The following is a 22,029-nucleotide window of genomic DNA, read 5'->3' as shown; positions in this document are numbered from 1 at the left end:
TTGGCTTTCAACCTATGCCAGTTACAGACGAGCCAGAAACACATTAATTCCCATGTTCCACCAGCTCTGCATGTGCTCTCTTGGCTGCTGTGAGACAGCAAAGATAAAGCAAGGAAGATAGAAAGGCTTCCTGTGGTGTGCACTGAGACCTCCATTGTCTTCACAACACCACAAAGCATGCTTTGGGTCACATATTGATTATGATCTTAACTGATGTAGGCGGTGCACTTGCTGAGCTGGCATCTCTTGGAGTGAGAGAGCAGTTTAGGTCCCAGCTGTGATCTCTCACTTGGGTTTTAAGTGTATAAGATACAAATGCAATAGTAAAGGGAAGAGTATTTACTGTTTGGAGCTGTACTGGCAGACAGGGACTCCTGGTGATACCTCACCATTGTAAGATGTGCCTGGTAACCACGGGGCAAAGTTGCCTTTTCTTTCTGCATGGGCAGCAAAGAGCATGATGTGGTGCAGGCTGAAGCTTGGTCTTCCCTAAAGGAGAAGCAACCATACTCTTGGGCTGCAAGCTGAGGAGCTGTGAGACCAACCAGCCTCCACTGGAAAGCAACTTGGAGGCCTTTGCAGGAGGACTGGAGTCAGGGCTGTCACTCACTGATGATTCCAATATATCCTGACCTCTTTTTCAGCTTCATGTTTGGTTTGGTGAACACCAACAAGTAGGAATTTGTGCATCAGTCAGTTGAAGAGCCAAGACTGGGGAAGAAATTGGATGGTGAGGACTTCCAAATCTTGAGTTGAAGCATAGGGTGTTGGAGGTCAGGCTCTGATGTTTGCAGGCGCCAGGCTCCTACAGCAGTGTTGTGATCCCACTGGGCTCCAGAATGGAATTTGGCCTTCAGTAAATCATAGAATGGTTTGGGTTGGAAAGGACCTTAAGATCATCCAGTTCCAAGCCCCTGTCATATGGGCAGGGTCATCTCACACTAGACCATGTCACCCAAGGCTCTGTCCAGCCTGGCCTTGAACACTGCCAAGGATGGAGCATTTATTACTTCTCTGGGCACCCTGTGCCAGTGCCTCAGCACCCTCACAGTAAAGAACTTCTTCCTTATATCTAACCTGAACTTCCCCACCTTGTCCTATCGCTACCGTCCCTGATGTCCTTGTAGCCTCCTTCAAATACTGGAAGCTGCTCTGAGGTCTCCATGCAGCTGAACAGCCCCAACTTTCTCAGCCTGTCTTCACATGGGAGGTGCTCCAGCCCCTGATCATCCTCGTGGCCTCGTCTGGACTTGTTCCAGCAGCTCCATGTCATTCTTATGTTGAGGACACCAGAACTGCACACAGTGCTGCAAGTGAGGTCTCACAAGAGCAGAGTAGAGGGGCAGGATCACCTCCTGAAATGATAAACCAAACCTGGCGAGTCTCATCTATTGTGCCTTAAAATGAATGTTTTATGGAGGAGGGGGAAGAAGAAAATAGGAAGAAAAGACAAGAAGGGTATGGAGGTGCCAGGTTTATCCAAGGCAAAGGAACATCTCTGTGAGTACTGTGCCTGCTGCTTATTTCCGTGTGGGTGTTTGGCTTTCAGCCCTCACCGGCTCCTATCTCTCAATCTCCGCCACCACAGGAAGACACTTGCTGCTTACCACGTCACTCTTCACCTACCACAGGCACAGCTGGGAGGGTTTTCTTTCTGTTGCACTGGTGAGACACACAGCATACGCATTCCCATCTCCCTCTTCCTCATCTTCAATGGGTTTATTGGGATTTTAAGGTGAAGACACCTTGCAGAGAAGCAGGCACTTCTTGTGGTTTACATCAAAAGCCGTACAGTAAGCCTAATGCCATGTCTGCTCTAGCAACATCCTCCTTTACAAGTCGCTCTTATGTTTGGCTGCTTTATCTATACAGGGCCACAGCTGGGGTGCAGAGAACCCTGCCTCTGGTCAGAGAGGTGTTAATCCCTGTTGCTCTTCAGTTACTTAGCCATAAGAGGTGATTCAGCACCCTCCTTCCTTTGTCTTCCCTCTTGGGGTGTCCCGCATTGGTGTTAAGCACAAACCACTGTGCCATTACAAAGGAAACTTCTAGAGTGGGATACTGACAATCTTCACATGCTTAGAAATGCAGTCTCTAGTCTGGATCAGGCCATCCAGACTCCACCTATAGTATGTGGACAGTGTCCCAGGACTTGGGTGATCCAGCCTCATTCAGGTGTCAAAGGAAGATGGTCTGAATCACCCTCTAACAGTAATGAATTCTGCACATCTGGCTCTGCAACCCCTTTGAGATAGCAGACCCCATTTACAGCCATTTCACCTTCTGGTAGTAAAAAAGAACATTTTACTCTCTTCTTGGCACCTTTGCAAGCACCAAATGCTTTTTATAGATACTGATCTATGAAGTAGTTACAGTTGCTCAAATGCTTGCTGATCCTGTGTATTTATAGGTTGAAATTCCCTTGAGGAACATTCCCCAGAAAGCGCATTGCCTTTTCAGTGGCTATTCCAAGCACTTCTGTTCTTTGTTCCTATTTAATCACTTCAAAGCCCATTTTCCAATTGTACACAATGTTTTATTAAACTGTACAAACAGCACTGGTATTTAAAAAGCCCACATTAACCATTCTAACTAAACACGGTGACCAGCTGCCCAGACTGAGCACAGATGCCCCCTGAGTTTCACACAGCACAAACAAGGATTTCATAAGAGTCACTGGACTGAAACCTTCTTGTTGATGTTAGGCTGAAGGACTCAATGCTTGCGTTCACTGCCAGTGATATCCCAGCACTGCCTGCAAGGCTGCGTTCATCCTGGTGAGAGATCCAAGGTGATAGCCTGGTCAGAAAGGTGCCTCTGAAGGGAATCTGATTTTGGGATCACCTTCTTGAACTTCTCCATAGACTGAATGGATTGGTGCAATGAAGCTCCAAATGTATATATGTCAATTAGAGCCTAACAACTTGGGTGATTGCCTGAGTCTTAGCTATTCCAGAATCCTCTCTTTGGGCTTTGACAAGCAGTAACTGAGCAGTTCTACATCCCTCCAACCTCAGAAAACAGCACATCTTTATTTAAAAGGCTCCCGTGATGAAAGGATCACAGAAAAGACTTTTAAAAACTCATCTGCATTTTCACACACTGCAAAGGGATAGAACACAGCAAAATGCCATGAGGGGAAGAACAGGATCACCCTCAACTGATGTGTTGTCCTGCCCTGTGACTGTTGGGTGCAGCTTGTTGACCAGTGTCCACCATATATGCCAAAGAGCTCAGACACCATTTAGGGCAAAAGGAAGCATACCAGCCTTTGCAAGGACTGATTACTACCTTTCAAGTGAAATACACCAGTGCTGTGACTGGCAGGCCAGTTTTACTACACTTTAACAATGGTTTGAGGAAACCTCTTCCATCTTTAGGATAAAACTCCAGGAAGCCCAGTCCAGGTTTTGCTATGAGTCTGGTGTGTGAAAGGACAGTTAAAGCTTTAAAACAGGGGTTCTCAAAGCTTTCTTCTGGACTGCAATTTCACATCCTTCCAGCTCAAGTCCTAAGTGTAAGCCACCTGCTTTCTGCATTGATCTTCACACTTGCCATGGGGATGATCTTCCTTTGGGGTTGAGTGTTCAGTGCCTCTGATTGAGATGTACAAATGCTGGAATGGGCACCTGAAAAGTGTCTTTGTCCCAGCAGAGCAAAATCAAACCCTAACACTTGTGAACATTACTTGTGTAGGGAGTGAAATTGCTTCTTAAAACTGTGCATACATGCACAATTCCACACACGTACAAGTGGAGGTTACTGAAACATCCAGCCCAAAGTCTTCCAAGATACCTTCAGATACCTTCAAGCAAACCACTTGTCCTTCAGAAGAAAGAAACTCAAATATAGTTGTTTTTTTCTTACAGAGAAACCCACTGGCTGTGTATACAAGTAGTGAGGAACAGGTTTTGGCACCTCCTCTTCTTCAGATGCTCTCAACTTCAAGAACATGAGAGACCAAAAGATACCACGAAGTAACTTCATCAGTAACGAAGAGTAGCTGGCTATGGACTGGAATAAGATGGAAGCCTCCAGGCATGGTACAGACTTTCACTGAGGTGTTTTTCTGGAGGGTTCTTGGTAAAAACCACCATGCACAGTCTTCATGTGGCAGAGTATTCACCATTAAAGAGAGCTCTTTCAGTAAGGCGGACCTCAGCACAGTATCTTCTCCATTTTAGGGTTCACAAAAGAAAAGTTGCTGAACATATTTTGGTCCATGCTGTTAATGAGTGCTCTGTCAGCACACGACAGTCTTGGTTTTTCATTTAGAAACTCCTTGTCAAAGTTGCTGCAGTCACTTGGAGATTTCTTCAAGGAAAGGAAGACAAAAAAAACATGTCAAAGCAGTAATATACAGATCTTCATTACAATGGTACTGCCCCTATCAGGCTGCTTCCTACAGGCTCAGCTTAACTAGCTGGGAGCAAGCTCAGCACAGCCAGGGAACCTGAAATGCATTTCTCTTGGCCTTTTGCTCAATGATTAGTTGCTCCAGACCAAATGAGGCACAGTAAGATATCAAACTGCAGTGAACTTCATAGAATCACAGACTGGTTTGTGTTGGAAGGGACCTTAAGACTCATCCAGCTCCAACCCCTGCCACGAGCAGGGACACCTTCCACTGGAGCAGCTGCTCCAAACCCCCGTGTCCAACCTGGCCTTGAACACTGCCAGGGATGGAGCAACCACAGCTTCTCTGGGCAACCTGTCAACCTCTGCCTGAGCTCTTAATATCCAGCAACCACTGCTAATCACTTGCTTATTACAATCCTATTTAAGTAGTAATGGGAATAAATATTACATAGGAGGCACTGAGACTGATCCGTGAATTCTGCCAGGCAAGGGATGCTGAAGCTTTGTAACACAGCAGATTAGACCATCAATTAAATAACACCTGTGAAAGACTGTAAAATGAAAGCATGATGCACTTGTCAAATTAAATTTTATTATTGTTGTTAATAGGAATTTGATAGTTTATTATGCCTATTATGAATAGCCAGGAGGATCCTGACTTAGCCAATCACCTCATTATGTGAAGTGCTTTTCCTTCTTTACCTTCTGCAGTACATGAAAGATAATCCTGACAGAATGGGCTGTACTTCTGTGTTTAAGTGAAGGTGTTTAAAGTGGCGACCAGACCCCTTCTATGGTAACTGAGAAAATGAGTAATTTATGGTTTCTCAGGTGTGGGAATGCCAGACTTGTGCATATAGCCATCACATAATAGTAGTCATGATGCTCAGGTCAGGCAGCCCAGCCAATAAACAAACATACAGTGAGTAAGGCTGTAGTAGATCTAAATTGTATATGGTTTCAGCTGCTTGTGTCTGAAGTACACTACATACTGACAGCCTGTGAACAATTTAATCTGTATTTGAACATAGACACTTTCCATTCTGCCTGCCTAAGGTCAAGGTCCTGCATCTACTTTTAGACAGAGAGATGACTGCATGAGCAGGACAACTCCAGAAGATCACACTGAAAGTCTGAGGGCATTCTGAAAGCCTTCACTTGTTGCCTAAAGCTGTTCCAATGTAAAGCAGACATTTAGTCACCTTCAAAACACTGACTCCATGAATCTAAACAGGATTTGAGGTCACTGACATTAAAGAGCCATGTTTGAAGATTTTGACAGCGCCCACAAAGAGATGGTTTATAACATTACTGTGGGCCTTGGTATGTCTTGGGGGGGTTCAATATTTGGGGAATGAATGATTTAGGACAGAAAGACATAATATGGGTGGAGTTTGAAGAAGCATCCTTACCACTCTTGGTTTGAAAGGAGGCTCCATCCTTCTTTCTTCTAAAGCTTCCCAGTTTATTTCCCGGAAGAAGGCATGCTGGCGGATGTTCCCTCTTGCTCCCAGTCTCCTCTCAGGTTCTCTCACAAAAAGCTAGAATGTTGAAGAAAGATAAGTCTTTTATCAGTGACAGTGTATTCATTCGGACAGTCCTACCAGATAGGGTCTTAGACTTCAGCCTCAAGCACGGTTCTCACCATCAGCTACATGTAGGTGTGAGCCCACTCTTCAGTTCAGTGTAAACACAGCCTGTTTTCCCATAGATGTTTTTATGGTGATGAAAGAGACATTTAGCTCTGAAAGTATTGAAGTTATTTTGGGGGAGAGTTTCAGGAGTGTAATCCTGAAGTACTGCTGTAATGGTGGGTGTGAATAGATTAAAATTCATCTTTACATCTGCAGCTGGCTCATAGAGCACCAGATCCTGTATCCCTCTAAAGTCAATGGTGAGGAATAATGGCAACTCTTGACAGCAGGGGACCTGGACACAGCCTGTCTTACTGCAGAGGTAAGGGCAAATCTTCAAAAGCACTTTACTATTGGATCTCATCTCAAAATGCAGTTGGGTTATATACAGTAGAAGTTGCTTGCTTCTCTATTCAGCCAAGAGTGAGCATACAAGAGACAGCACTCCTCAAAGACAAATAGAAATACCTAATTCCAAAAGTGGCAGCAAAATAATCTGATATATGGACTATTGAGGGCCAGATTGGAAAAACACCCAAGCATTGGGCTTTTGTTAACACTGTGGGCAAAGCTTCGCCAAAACTGGAGTCTTCTACAGGCAACTGATACACAGCAATGCAGAGCCCATGGGTTAAATTCTGTGCTGATGGTTGTTGTGGTTTAAGCATTAAGGCATTAAGCAGGGTAGAGTATGTAATTATCCAGAGTCAGTGGCAATGAGAATAGCCCTTAATGGAGTTTTTAATTCCTTTTTCCTAAGCCAGGAGGTTCATTGATTGCTAGAGGTGATGACTAACTCTAATCCTGACAGAAGTACAGGTCGGTTGTACAGAAAGATGTCAGTGTAAGTACCACATACAGACATTCAAAATACCTTCCTGGAAAACTGCTTTGATTGTTTTCATTATCATTTTATAGTGACACTTAAACACCAGAGCCCTGCTGTGCACTGCACAGATGCTAAAATAATCTCCTGTTCTCCATTTTCTGATAGTGGAATGCTCTATGTTGTCCTGTCACTTTGTAAATGCAGAAGTGAAGGTAGGGACTGTACATCAAATATAACCAAAATCTTGTGAGTAATAAGCTACCTCATATCAGCTGAACCATTATAACACTCTGCACATGCTCTCTTAACTGTGCTCCCCTTGAGTTACGATGCCTTAGCTTAGATCATGGTCAACATCAGTCCAAAGCCCAACTGAGGGGAGGGAACTTGTTAGAACGGTTGTGACTTCATTGCATTTCTGTTTTGCAGCTCTAGAACAGTTTGCATGCCAAAGCCAGAAAGGCTACAATGCTAAATGGCATGGAGCTGAGAAGGAGGAAGTGAAAAAATCAGTGTATTAATGGAAGGGAACCTAAAGGAGGAGAAGGATGCCCATTAGGGGGAACAGAAGAGTGCTCTACTCAGAAAGGACACTATGCATTACTATGTAAGAGACCCAAAGGGCCAAAAATGAGATGACATGGTGCTACTAGCTTGAGCAGCTCTGCCACTTCAGGACATGGCTCAGGCTTCGTTTTCTTGTTCTTTAGCTCAGTGCAAAGATACAAAATATCCTCTACTAAAAATGAAGATGAACACCAAAGCTAAGGCACAAGAACTGCTTCAAAGCCAAAGTTATTGAGGAAGTCACTGTAACCCCTCATTTGAAGCCTGCTAGAATAACTTTTCCAGGATTTAACATGCTTTGTGCCATAGGCATTTCTCTGCAAAGAAACTGATCTCTGCTGGTACCTGATACCCTGTGATCCTATGTACTGGATGCCAGAAGGCACCATCACAACTCTGGAGAAAGAAGACACAAAGACAGCCTCATGACTTAGGTCAGGTGTGCTTTTTGATCCACAGACAATAAAGTGATTATCTTTGGGTCTATCACGCTAAAGGTGTTTCTCTGAACAACAGCTGAAGATGCACAAATCAGAGATGATAGTTGTGGCAAAAAGACTTTTATTCCATGTGTGGTAATCCTTACCTTCAGCAAAATGTCCTTTGCATCTTTGTCAAGCCAGCGAGGGTAGAATGGGTTATCCATGCGTATAGACTGGAAAAGCTCCTCTTCATCTTGGCCATGGAAAGGAGACTGGCCAATAAGCATCTCATACAGGAGGACACCAAAGGACCACCAGTCAACGGAGGTGTTGTACTTCTGCCCCAGCAATATCTGCCCAAAGAGAGGAGTAATAAAGTCAGATGCAAAAGGTCTGTGAGGAGTATTTCAGCTTCAAAAGGGTGGCCAGACCCTGACCTTCCAACTGACTTTGCACTGAGAGGGATAGCAGAGATCCTTTCCTCTACCTGAAGCATGAGCCAGAGCATCTACTGGTGGTGCATAGGCTGGGATTCAAGGAACTCCACCCAAAACACAGCCACCTCTGGGTGCCTAAACAGTCCTTCACACTGCAGATAACAGGTTGCAGATACCTCTTAAGTTACTTGAATGAATCCTTGGCTACCACGGAAGTCTCAAACCTAAGAAGTGAGACAAGTCATCTTTGGTCTGCTCTTCAAGTTATTCCAAGGATTCAAATCAGGTTTGTGAAAGCCAAGAAGACAAATGGTCAGGCATTAGCATTTTGGGACTGACTTAACTCACACTGTATTTTAAGATCACAAATGTGGCAGTGTAAGGGTACTGTAGGGCTATCAGTCGGTAAAATGGTGTGAAGCTACCCCAGCAAAACCTGCCCTGGGAAAAACATAAGAAAGCAGTTGTTGATCTGCCATCCTCAGACCGGCTGAGTAGAGGATGGGAATTTGTCCTCAGTCTATCCACTGGTTTGTTCCTTTTCATTCAGCTATAAAGTGAGGGCTACATCCAGCGTGTGGGGACCAGGGGAAAGTCAACTGGAGCGATAACCTTCCCTAAATTGCCTGTGTATTGACCCAAAGCCCCCTCATGTCTGTGGCTTTAGCCGAGGTGCTAAGACTGTAACAGATTACAGTGCTTGCAGCTGCATTGAAACACTGACAGCAAGGCCAGTGCTCCAGCCTCTGGTGGGAGAGATGATCCATAAACTCTATCAGTGCTTTCCATTTAGATGTAAAATGGTTCATATGCACCCATTGAATCTCTAAAATAAATGATGGTGCAGAAACAAAACTCTGAGCTGGTTTAGTCTTTCTCTTTTCTATGAAGTAAAATCACAGATAATGGATTATCATTTGTCTCTCTCTTTTCTCCTTCTTTAGGATCAGAAAATAGCTTTTTTATTCTTAAATAAAAGCATCCTAAAGTGGAATAAAAGACCATTGCAACTTGATTGCAGAGCATGTTTATGTCTGCTCTTAGGCAATACAAATCCAATTGATTTGAAGAGATTGCCAGCAGTGATGTAACCTAGATCAGAATTGAGCCCTTGGTTCACAGTAAAAGATCAATGAATTATAGTGGAGAGGGTAAAAACCAAGAGCTTTAAAAGCTATTTGGAAAGTACCAATATCCATCATGAAAACACTAACATCAGAAAATGAGATCTTGAAAGGCAAATAAATGGATTTCAGAGTGATGTCAGACGTGATGCATGGATGACTCATACGTTCTTCTCTGAGGTGAAAAATGTTTTCTTTGGCCCCAATTTGCCATCTAATTAGTCAAAGCCTCTCCATAATAAGATCTATCATTGTGTGGAGTCACCAGGTTAAGGAAGCTTTCTCCTTTCTGGAGGGATCTAGTCCAAAAGATCTAAATTTACTAGGAGAAAAAAAAAGAACAAGTTTCTGTCTGGGTAGATATGGAATGAAATAAGGAGAAGCAAGGACATTGCTATGGGCAAGCTAAAGTCTGTGTCTGTGACCACCCAATTTTATTGCATGGCTACATAGAGCCCAAGTTCAGCATTTCTCCATCAGGTATCAGTAGATAGCAACTGCAGAAGAGGAACTGTTGGTCTGGTTTTGCATGGAGCCTGGAGCCTGCCTCCATGCAAACGCCAGCCTTCCTGAGACAGGGGAACAGAGTGGGACCTTTACACAAGCTACAAGCTCTGCCTTCCCCTTCTATAGCTCAAGCACAGCCTGGCCTCGATACAGCTCCATCATGTTTAGTTTTAGAGCGTCCTTCACCAGGAGACAACTTGTGCTCCAGGGATGGATTCCTGCGGTGACATGAGGTGTTCTGGCATTGTGCACAGACAAAGCAGAAAAGCAGGTCATCCAAACCCCAGAGTCAAGAAGTCAGCTCCCACTTGTCCTCCAGACAGCAATGCCTCTCCTAACAGCTGGCATTTAGAGAGTGAAAATCAGGATGTATGGCCACCCTCCTGTTTATGTCTCCAAACATCTCCATCCCTTTTACCAGCAGCTATTACTTGGTTTTTATCTAGGCAGACCTTCAAGCCTGTGTTCGGTTTTAACGTTATACCACAGAGCATATAGTGTCTTATTCAGCTCTGGGAGGATGCTCTCAATACAGGCTGTGTTTGCAGACAGCTGAGAACCTGTCTGAGTAAGAAAGAAGTCCAAGCTTACAGGTGCTATCCCAATTCAAGCATCAGAGCATATGCCAGGGAAAGGTGAACCCCCATCTCTGCTTTATTATGGATGCAGCCTCCCTTTATAAAGTGGTCAATCAATGAGGAGGGAGAATCAGGTCCAGATGGACATTCTATCCCACCTTTCTCTATTTTCTGTCTTAGGTTATGATGGACATCATGCTTTGAAAGTCCACACAGCTTCCTACCCACTATAAAGGAGCCTTTATAGCCATTGAAGCCTCCTACTGTTAGCTTGCTAGGGAACATGCTTCCCATTCTTCATGCTGTTCCTGTCCCTGAATTTCAGGACCTACCTCTTGAAGTTCCTTCTGCCATGGCCCAAGCTGGATTTCCATTAAGCATTCTGTTTCTTGGTTAAGTCAAGCACCACTTGCTTTCCAGGCCCATTTGCACAAAAAATGGATAAGCCACACAAACAGCAATGCCAGACAGCAACACAGACTGTGAGTCAAACTGAAATCCAGTTTCCAGCCTGGAACTGCTCAAAAGTGGGTCAGACATGTTCTCTGTCCCACAGCATCTTGCTGACCTCCCTTGGGCCCCACACCTACCTCAGGAGCGATATAGTCAGGAGTCCCACAGAAAGTGCTTGTCTTTGCATCTCCAAACATGTTCTCCTTGCACATCCCAAAATCAGCGATTTTGATGTGCCCCTCATTGTCCAAAAGGACGTTGTCTAGCTTCAAGTCTCTGTGAAGGAAGAGAAGGAAACCCCTCTTTTAAAGTGTTATGAAGCCATACAAGTTATTTGAGCATGTTACACATTAACTTGCCGTGTGCCTCTATGTAGTGCCTATAGGGTGCAATCATAAGGGAAGGCTGAGGGTTGAATGAGGAGCTGCTTCCTTGGGCTTCAACATCCCTCTTTCTCATTCCTCCCATCCCAGCACTGATTCATTTGCTGGAGATGTTACCCAAGACATCTCTTAAAAGCTGCGTCCTTCAAGGATGCAGAATAGTGAAGCCAGTGTGTGCTTCTGTCCTAACAGCCTGGAAAGAGTGAGCAAGAATGGACCAACTAATGCTCATTTTCTCCTTCTCTGGAAGTCTCAGTACTCAGTGCAGGCTGTACAAATGTTAAAGTAGGGATACACAAGCCCTGCATGGCTTGCAGAGGGTCAAAAGAATCCCAGATATCAGCAAAATACCCATCACCTTTTCACCTCTGTGCTGCACTATCTGAGACCTGGGGGTTTACAAAGCCCTTCAAACATAGCTGCCCATCTGTTGGCAGAGGTTTCAGGCTCTGAGCTACTGTGGGAAACAAGAGGTCAGAGAGAGGGAAAAAAAGAGAAGGAAATAAAAGCAAGTGAGCTGATGAATCATGGCCATTGACAGAGAACAGAGGGCCTCACGTGGGAACAACGTGAAAGGAGAGAAAAGCATGTGAAGAAAGAAAAACGCAGAAAGAAAGGAAGGCTGGCATGGCTTCTATGATAAATGTTTTATATCTTATCTACAAGTTTAGTTTTTCATTGAAATAATGGCTCAGGGAGGTGTTTGGACCAGTGATGCTGAACTTCACCTGGGATCTAGGTAGCGTTGGGTCACCTGGTCTTAGAGCACTGGCTATCCCATGCTGTCAATCACTTCTCCTTCTCAGGGCTCTCAAAGCACCCATATACAACATTTGCTTGTGCCCACAGCTGAGGATATGATTGGTCTTTTCCAGCCTCTGCTGATTCACAGCCTGCACACATTTTCCACATCTCAGGCAAGAATCCTAACCACAAGGCTGATATGCGGCTACCTCCTGATGATAACTGTTTGACAATGTGTTTTTGTTTTCCAAAATGGCTTTGACTCCCTCAAGTAAGGTAATTTCTAATGCATGATGCTCCTGAGATGATTGCCTCCAACTGCAGGGAAGATGGTAGTTCTTGCCTCCCTCTGTGCAAAGCTCCTTCAGCCAGATCCCAGTCAGGGTGGGAGACCTCATAGTGTCTACACACTAAATTCTTGTCACGGGGCAATTGTTCGTTGCTGCTAGAATATGGCTCAAGAAAAAGGGGGAGTCATCAATCAAAAAGAAATATAAAGACAAATGAGACATTTGCCTTCCAAGTTGCAGACACTCGGGTTGTCACAATTTCCAGCTGGAATGACTTATTTTAGTTACACCATTGAGATCAATCTCTGGCTGCCAGCACTGCTTTTATTCATCTGGAAGATCGAAGCAAACAGAAAACCCATCACCTACAGTTTGCTTTCATTATTTTGATGAGTCTCAAACTCATTGGCTCCAGGGATTGGAGTTTCTGCCAAAAAAGCCTCAGCTCATTCATTAACATTTAAGCCAACATTTCAAACGTGGGTGCATGAGAAGGAACATCTGGATTCATTATTCTTCCTACATCACGAGTGATGTAGTAGCAAAAATGATTTCTATTCCTAAGTGCTTAGTTAGCTCTGACTGAGATACTCATGACTGTGTTCAACTGACCTTGTTATTGTCTTCAATGAAAACACAGGAAAAAGGAGTAGGACTGGTAAAATGCTTTCTCTCAAACCTCGATACCCAAAGCAATGCTACACCTACTCCTGGGAATGAGCTATTTCTTTCCTATCATTATGATACCTTATGTCTAGATATCCCAATTTACCCACATTTCTTGAGGCTCCAGAGTCTAAACATCTCTCTCTTTTCATGAGGAAATGGGCCACAAACCCTGACACAGCACTGGCTTAGCAATTCTGAATAAAAATGTGAATTATTAACAAAAAAGTCAGCATTAACAATCCTGACACAAAGTCACAATGTCACAGAATCATAGACTGGTTTGGGGTTGGAAAGGACCTTAAGATCATCCAGTTCCAACCTCCTGCCATGGGCAGGAATGCCTCACACTAGACCATGCAGCCCACGGCTGGGTCCAACCTGGCCTTGAACGCAGCCAGGGATAGAGCATTCACCACTTCTCTGGCCAACCTGTGCCAGTGCCTCACCCCCCTCACAGTAAAGAACTTCTTCCTTATATCTAACCTGAACTTCCCCTGTTTCAGTTTGAACCCATCACCCCTTGTCCTATCACTACAGTCCCTGAAGAAGAGTCACTCTCAGCATCCTTGTAGGCCCCATTCAGATAAATGACTTTCTATTTTATGGCAGGGAAGGGTTTTATGGACTGGGGTAAGTCCTCCTCCAGTGACGGATCAGCTGTTGCCCTCAGTGAACGCTTGGCTACATATGCAGTAATGTACTAGTTTGTCTCTGATAATGCAGATCTATTTAATCAGCTTTTCTGAGAATTCTGAGTAGAAATGACATAGCAAAGTGATCTTGGCACTTCAGTCATCCAGAAGAATAATTGGAGCTGGAAACTTGCTTGAATCACAAGTATCATCTTAGCTTAATACCACTGATATTGATTGCATGTTTACGCAACCACCATCATTGGTCAATAAAGACTATAAATGGCTCCCACATGAGTACTAATAATGAATAATAAGGTGAGTTATGTAAATTGAAGCTTGGATTTTAATGGGAGAGTGGATTGTAAACAAGCCATTCACTTCCAGTGTTTGTTCTCATGTTCAAACTACACAACAAACATTGAAATAAGCTCATTTGGGTTTCAGCAAACATTACTGTTCTAGTGAGCTTTCTCAATTGCTTGTGACAAGCTATTTGCTTCCTGATTTTACAGAAGCCTGCAATGTAATAACCAACTTCTGCAATGACGATGAGTTTGACTAGAGCTCCCCAGAAACTCAATCACTCCTTTTGGCCATGGGAAAGCAGACTGTGGCCTGATTTCTGCAGCCCTTCTTGCTCCCGTCTTGTCTCTGTCCTTTTCTATAGGTTTGAAGCACAACACTTGTGCATTAGACTAAAGCATCTGTGCATAACTTTGATTCTCTTAGGGAAGTCAAGCAGAAGCTGGAATGGATGGGTTTGCAGTAGAGCACTTCTTGGGACTTGATAGATTGTGCAGCAAGTTCATACCAGTAACTCTGGGAAAGGACTTTTCTGTCTGAATGCAGCTGCAATGACCCACCTAATCCCCATTGGCTCCCTGTAAAGCCTGCTGGTAGAAATGGGCATTCCTCACACACACTCACACAGGCTCGATGAACCTAAAAAAGCCCCTTCCTCTCTGCTAGCTACAAGAAGAGTTTGGGCAGCTAGCTGAGATTCATGGTAGGAGAGATAAACCCCATCTCCCCATGGAACTATGCATAGCAGACCTGCTAATAACCTCAAAATGAAGGTATATCACTGTCTTCCTGCTGTTGTTACTTCAGCTGAGATTGTCACCACTGATCAGCATAGCAGATGTACCAAATTCCTCATGGCTAGCTTGACCTTCAGACATGGAAAGCTTAAACAGAGTGCCTGTGCTGGGTGCTGTGTGAATGACTCAATGTAAATGCACCAAAGCACTTGCTTTTAATGTTAACTGAAACAGGACTGGGTTTTCTAAAAGGAATCAAAACTGCCTTTTCTACACTCTCCCTTTGAAGTAAACCAGCCAGACTCTGTAAAAGGGAAATTTGCATACAAATGCAATACAGTAAGTACATTCAGGAAGCAGTCTCCCTGTTTCCATTAGTGCTTTCAGGGAAGGCAGGAAAAGTTTAATATATTAGACACTAAAGAGTAAAATTACCTGTAAATTATGCCCTTGGAATGGAGGAATTGGAGGCCACAAGTAATTTCAGCAGCATAAAACCTGAGTGACAGAAGGCACAGGTTAGAACAGATGCTGCTCAAAAGGGATATTCAACTAGACCCAAAAAGATGGAAGCTTGGTCTCAACAGAAACCAATATTCCATTAAGTTCCCAGAAGGTTTGGAATGTCTCTAGAAACCTTGGTGTAACTGGGTTTTACAGGTAGCTGATGGATGATGTGAGGATCTCAAACGCATGCCACATGGCTAGCAGCCCAGCTCCAGCTGAAACCACTTGGGGAAATGGTGAACACCTGGAGCCTACTCATCTTCAGGGATTTGGAAGGCATTTCTTTTTACATGTAGCTGACTCTGAGGACCTCCTTCCATCCCAAAATCATCTCTGTATCAACTGCAGTGTGAAAAACAACTATCCAGTTCCTATTGTTTACCCTTCTTTGCCTCAAGCTATGGCCCCCAACACACTAAACCCAGTTGTGGTGTCTGCATCTATGCACCGATTTACATAATCAGAATAAATCAATGAGTTAGTGATGCACCAGGCTGTAGACTGCAAATTGCAGTTAATGCCTCAGACCTCAGAAGTGCAGCTCTAATTTTTCATGTTCCATATCTGCTGCACAAACAGTGGAGTGATCCCAGCAATGGGCAGGCTGGTGGGCATCTGGGTTTGGGGACCACAGGCATTCTCCTTGCATTGTCAAAGAGACCTCTCTGCAGCTCAGATTTATGATTTGCTGTTGAAAGTTAACTGGAGACATGAACTACTCAGCAGTGTGGTGGCCTTTTTCTGGGGTCTTTTTGAGCTTGAGGTCTTTGTTCTCCACACATTTCTGCCAGAAGCACAACACCACATCCTGCTGCAAAGGGGCAGTATAAGGTTGAAGCATCATTGTGCAGTGAATGCGCTCTCACAGTAGGGAATGTAATCACAGGATCCTGAGCCCCTCCAGTGATGCTTTCTCAGTCTTCAGTGCATTGGCCCTTAATTCTGAACATTCAAATGCTTTTGAAATAAACCATTACATTAAACACTGATTTCAATGTGGGTTTGGGTTTTTGAATTATTAAATAAAGATCTAATTCTTGTAGTGGTTTCAGTATTGACTTTCAAAATACCTTTTGCTTGCAGGAGGATTTAAAGCCCCTTTCATTTGTTCTAATTCTTCTATTTACTTTCATCAAAGATAAATACATTTTTAATTTCCTGGTGGTGCATTCATTTTTTGTTTAAATTTACCTTTTGCACTTTCAATAAGTTTTATCTCTTCCCCTTCCTTCCCCCCTTGAACCTTAAAGGGGAGAAGAGAAAATCCCATTACTTCTAGCAAACAGCTTCACCTCTGATCACTGGAGCGGGAACCTCAGCTTAAGCAGGTCCCGCAGCTTGGCTACGGGCCACTGGTGGTGTAAAAGAACAAGATATCTGGTTCCACAGATGGCTGAAAATGCATCTGTGGGGTTTCTTTAACGGTGGCACAGCTGGGATGGAGGTTGGGTCCACAGTGTCATTATTCATGCCTCCAAGTATGAGCTGAGCAAGAATACAAAGAGTAACAAAGAACAACCCCAGATTCACAGCAGATACCTGTAGATTGCTTTATAATAACCCTCATCTATAGGCCATGAATATAAGATATTAGGTATGCTTGGGGCTGTTTACAGATGATGGAGGCACTTCCAGAGGTTAGGTCCCAGCTGGATTGAATGGTCCTTCTGGATGTCCTCTCTGTTTGAGGGACTGCTGCCCTGGGAAGGGGACTAATCCAGCAAGCAGGGTAGCCTAAGGGACAGAAGGAGGTCACTGGTTTTCAGGCTTAAGGAAAAGCCTGCATGCAGATGCAATGTTGATGAACAGCATCTGCAAGGCTTCCAGACAGAAATAGCTCCCCTGGTTGACCATGAATGTAAATCAAGGTCATTGAAATCAATAGTGTGGATGGGCTCTAAAAAGCCTTCTGTGGGAGGAGAAAGAAGACACGTAGAGGAAGTGACTTGCTCCAAACCCATCGTTGAGTTGGGGTGGTGAACTGCATGTCTGATATGTTCAGTTTTGACAGAGATGGGATAGGGAATGATTCCACTTCCAGTACCAGCAGTTGGGTAAGGTGTAGAGAGGCCAAATGATGTGCCCAAGGTTTTCTCTGCAGGACAGTAGCAGAGCTGGGAATAAAATCAGCTGGTGTCTGCAGCTGCTGCCTTTGCTTCTCCCAACCAAATATATGTGACCTGCAAGTAATAATAACATCTTACGTTGCTCTAGGAAGGTCGAACTTATGACAGCTCTGGATATGGAACATGAGGTCTCCTCCATTGAGGTATTCCATGACAAAAAAGAGGTTTTCCTAGAGAATGAGACAATAAATGACAATAAAGGGTGGGGAAGGGTAAGCTAAAAATAAAAAGCCAAAACAACCAACCCAGAAAGCACTTAAAAAGAGGAAGGAAAAGATGACTGTGAGGGTTTTGGAAAGAAAGCAGTTTCTTTTCAGATTCTTCACTTCTCCTCACTACTCTCTAAGCCCATAATGACCCTCTCTGCTCTGATTTGTACGAACTGTATTAGCAAACATAGCAAATCCACTTAATAACCAGCTGGTGCCATTGATACTTACCATGAGACCTCAAGGCTCGCTAGAAGGGGACGAGTAACTCTACAATGTTTGTATAACAGAGAGACAGAACAAGCTCCCTGGGGGCCTACTGGAAGAGGCAGAAGTAAGTCCCAGGTCTCCTCTGGTCCCCAACCAACCCCAACCCCATTGCTGGAGTGATCTCAAGTCGGTGTTACCTGAATTCCTACACTTTTTTTGGGGTCTGACTTTTTCAAGTTATCAAATACACTGTCCAGATACAACAATCTGTTTTAAGTATATGCTTGATTTCAAGCTTGAAAGGGGCTCTATTAAACAAGGTAAGTTGTAAGTTGTTAGTGGGAAGATTGATGAAACGAATCACATTTCTGGATGCCCATTGAGTGCCTGCAGGACAGAGAGGCTTGGAAAAAGATCCAGTCACTATCCATAGTTGCCGTTTCAGCTGGACAATAAAAAATTTCCTCCTGGTACATAGAAATGATGGGAGGTGTGTGGGTCTCTATATTGAATAAAGATCAACAAGGTTTGCTTCCCAATCCTTGGTATACACCACACTGATCCCCTCACTGCTCCATCACCCATAACTTCACCATAAGGTCCCTTCAGAAGCTGGAGGCTGATTCAGACCAATCCCTTCCACACTGAATTGTACCTACAAAGCAGTAGAGGGACCTTTTCTTTCTGGAAGAAAGAGTATCTATGCAATGAGTTATGCTCCCAGATTAAACTTTTGTTTCAGGAATCTCAGCTTTTGTTCATAAATGCATGAATAAAATAGGATGGATGCAATATTTCTTTTCCTCAAAAGCTTCTCTCTGTTGTGTATGCATCTGAAGTTAGTCATCTCCAGGCTATGCTGAAGTTGATGACTATCTTCCTTTTATTACTTATGGTGTGTTGCATATTTTGGAGGGGGAAACAGAGCTCTTTTCACTTATGTTTTTAACACTTGAAGGAAAATTTTCATCCATAAGATCTAATGTAATAAACTCTGGCAGCAAGTCGAGAGCTGGCTATTTAAAACAACAACAGTGTTTGTTCCTTTCAAATCACAGCTGCCTGCTCTAATCTGTGCCATTTCCTTAGCCAGAACCTTTTAATTACAGTACTCTTATTTAAATGGACGTCTGGCTGGAAACCACACATGTCATCCAACAAGCACAGGACCAGAACTGATCTCCCAGGGAATAAATATAAACTCTGCCAATAAACCAAATGGGTGCAGGTTTTCAGCTTAGAAGGTCTTGCATCTGTGGAGGTCTGTGCCCATAAATCAGTTTAAGCAAGTAAGAAGGCCAAATAGAGATGGGCAATTTAGTAGTATAGGAATGCATAAATCTTGGAAGCAATTTCAGGAGCCTGCTCAGGAAAACACTTGAACAGATGCTGTTTGTGAAGGTATACAAGGAAGTGATGAGATTTAGCCAACAACAGACCAGCAGCCACATGTATCACACTGTGATAGAAGAAATCTCATGGATCTTTATATGGGCCAGATTTAGGTTCAGTTAATGGGAAAGAGAAAACCCCTGGGCTTCCCTGCAAAGTCCACTGAATTTGGCTACACCTTATCTCACATCTTTAAGTGCAACTTGAAATGCATGTTTATTCAGCTGAACAAGCAATTCTGCTCTACTTGCTCATGGATTTGAGCAACAAACTGATGCACTTATTCAACTGAACTGGGGACCTGAAACTGGGGACTTTGACAGCATCCTTCTACCACCTGAGGAAAGAAAAGGTGGACAACCTCTCAGATTAATTAGCATCCAAAGATCATTATATGAATTCCATTGCTCAACTGTCTAAACCTGTGAAGCTGAAGACTACAGACTTGACTTAGGCATGATTAATACTGAAGTTCATGGACTACCAGCTACTATAGAGTGGTACATAAAAGAAAGACAGCATCATTCTGACTTTTGTGCTCTGAGACTTGGAAGTTTCCCTTGCTTCTTACAAAGGTCAGGTGTCTGGGATGGCCCACAGCAAAAAACCTGCTCTAGGTACGTCATTATGAGAAGCAAGATATAATCAAGCAGTGGAAGTGCAATAAATTATTGTGACAGCTTCCTAAGGCTGAGAGCTGTAAAACACATTAAAAATGAGAAGTGGCAAAACCCATACTTGAAACCACTAAAAATCCAACTCTGTGCTAGAGATTGAAGGGCTGGCATGGCACAGAGGACGTGTTTGCAGACAGTCTCCAACCTACACTTCCTCTTGTCCTGTGACTCCTGTCTCCTACTGTGAGGCTCTGAAGTCTGTCAGCATCTGGAGCAGGTGAGAGTGAGTTGAGTGGGTATTTCTCAAGATGGTGATAAACCTTTGTCATGCCCTTATCCCCTGCAGTGGTCCTAGATCAGGGGTGCTGGGCAAGCAATCAGGAATGCTGTTCCTCAGTGCTGAGACTGACACAGCTTTGAAGGAGGCTTGGGAAGAGTCCCTCACCTTCATCCTCCTTGTGTGCCATGTGCATAGACAACAGACAACTTCCTGACACCCATGAGAGCATCCTCAGGTAGCAAGTGCTCAAGACAACTTCTGATCATGGTTCCAGACTCACATCACAGAATAGAACAAGTCTGGTTTCATGAAAGAGTTTGGGGCCACCTTTTAGAGCTCAAGGAGGGATGTAAAGGCATTTTCTGCACTCAGCACAAACACTGCCCCAGGATAGTTGTCACTAGTTGTCTTGAGGACATCCAAGTATCAGCCATTCCCTACTTCTAGATCATCTTCCACTGCAGCAGATGGTATATCACAGACCTCTCCATGGGAGGATGAAGCACTGCTCCTGCAGCCATCAGAACCATGCAACATGATGTACAAAGCACAGTCAGACACAGAGATGTACATCCTGCACTCAAAATAACACTGCTCCCTCATTGTGTCAATCCCGACAGATGCTGAAAGACTTGATTACTCCAAGAACTTAATTTCTTGCTCCATCAGTCCCTCAGTGCCTGTGTTGGGCTCCTCTCTGCAGAGCTACCTTCTCCCTCTGCCTCTCCAGGACATGGAAGAGATGGAGTTAAACCAACCTGCTTCTGTTCTTCATGCAGCTGCTGTGAGAATGAATAGTCACTATCAGAGATGCTTTCAACTTTACAAACAATGAGTATAAAGCAGGCAGCATTTAAATCTATCTTTTGAAGGTACATCCTACAACAGGCTCTTAAAACCCTCAAACCAGCTGGAAGCCTTCTAGAGCACATTTCTGCAGAGATTTTCAGATTTGGTTTTCTTTGCATGTGAAAGCACTTGCATATATACAAATACACAATTTAACACCATCTACTGAAAGGAAAAGCTTCTTCTCAGGGTTTCTGCAGGATGAGTATGGGAATAATTAATGCTGCAGGACAGTGTGCCTCTACACTTATTTAAAGCAGTTACCCTGACAAATGGTTGTGCATGTAGAAGGGTCCTCAGTCAGATTAAGTGACCTAACCCTCCTTCATGCCCACTGAATTAGGTAGCCCTTGCCAAGAGAAAGGTTTGACACCACACAATTCCTGCTCCTGATTCTTGTCTAGCATTTTCCTGCCAGCCCTGTCTGGGTGCTCATCCATAGCATCATAGAATCACAGAATGGTTTGGGTTGGAAAGGACCTTAAAATCATCCAGTTCCAGCCCCCTGGCAATGATGCCTCACCCTAGACCATGTCACCCAAGGCTCTGTCCAACCTGGCCTTGAACACTGCCAGGGATGGAGCATTCACAACTTCTCTGACCAACCTGTGCCAGTGCCTCAGCACCCTCACAGGGAAGAACTTCTTCCTTATATCTAACCAGAACTTCCCCTGTTTCAGTTCAAACCCATCACCCCTTGTCCTATCACTACAATCCCTGATGAAGAGTCCATCCCCAGCATCCCTGTAGGTCTCCTTTAGCTTCAGATCTATTTTATTTCAGGGGACAGATGGGAGCCAAGGGCCTCTCAGCCTTCTCCACTGCATCACTCAATGAGTGTTCCCATGCAGTGGGAAAACAAGCAATGCATATGCTCCTCACTATGTTTACTCCCATGGGGATGAGCTAACACATGGTCACTCCTCCCTAGTAGGTGACCATAGGAGTCATTTACATAGCTGTTTGCACATAGAATCATAGAATAGTTAGGGCTGGAAAGGACCTTTAGATCATCCAGTTCCAACCCCCCTGCAATGGGGATGAGCAAAGTCAATGTGTTACAGATTAAACTCTAGGTTTAATTTTGTTCTCTGATTTAAAGGTATGTTTGCAGCTCTTGTGTAATATCAGTCTATCTTCTGGAGATGGCAGCATTTCTTAAAGCTGT

At 44.0% G+C, this 22,029-nt stretch overlaps 1 protein-coding gene across 1 annotated transcript in view; it reads right to left on the bottom strand.

Moving 5' to 3' along the window:
- Window positions 1-3,699: 3,699 nt before the first annotated feature.
- Window positions 3,700-22,029, bottom strand: part of PRKCQ (protein kinase C theta) — a 40,955-nt gene continuing 22,625 nt past the window's right edge. The window contains exons 12-17 of the mRNA XM_031042564.2: window positions 17,383-17,474; window positions 15,107-15,169; window positions 11,048-11,186; window positions 7,976-8,164; window positions 5,772-5,900; window positions 3,700-4,314 (exon numbers count right to left, since the gene is read on the bottom strand). Of these exons, the coding sequence (XP_030898424.2) occupies window positions 4,159-4,314; window positions 5,772-5,900; window positions 7,976-8,164; window positions 11,048-11,186; window positions 15,107-15,169; window positions 17,383-17,474 (768 nt within the window). The 3' untranslated portion in view covers window positions 3,700-4,158. The remainder of the gene's footprint in view (window positions 4,315-5,771; window positions 5,901-7,975; window positions 8,165-11,047; window positions 11,187-15,106; window positions 15,170-17,382; window positions 17,475-22,029) is intronic.

Source organism: Melopsittacus undulatus, chromosome 5 (assembly GCF_012275295.1).
Source record: "Melopsittacus undulatus isolate bMelUnd1 chromosome 5, bMelUnd1.mat.Z, whole genome shotgun sequence".
In the NCBI taxonomy this organism is placed as follows: Eukaryota; Metazoa; Chordata; class Aves; order Psittaciformes; family Psittaculidae; genus Melopsittacus; species Melopsittacus undulatus.
The sequence above is the reverse complement of the archived record's forward strand: the minus strand, read 5'-3'. Positions and strand labels throughout refer to the sequence as shown.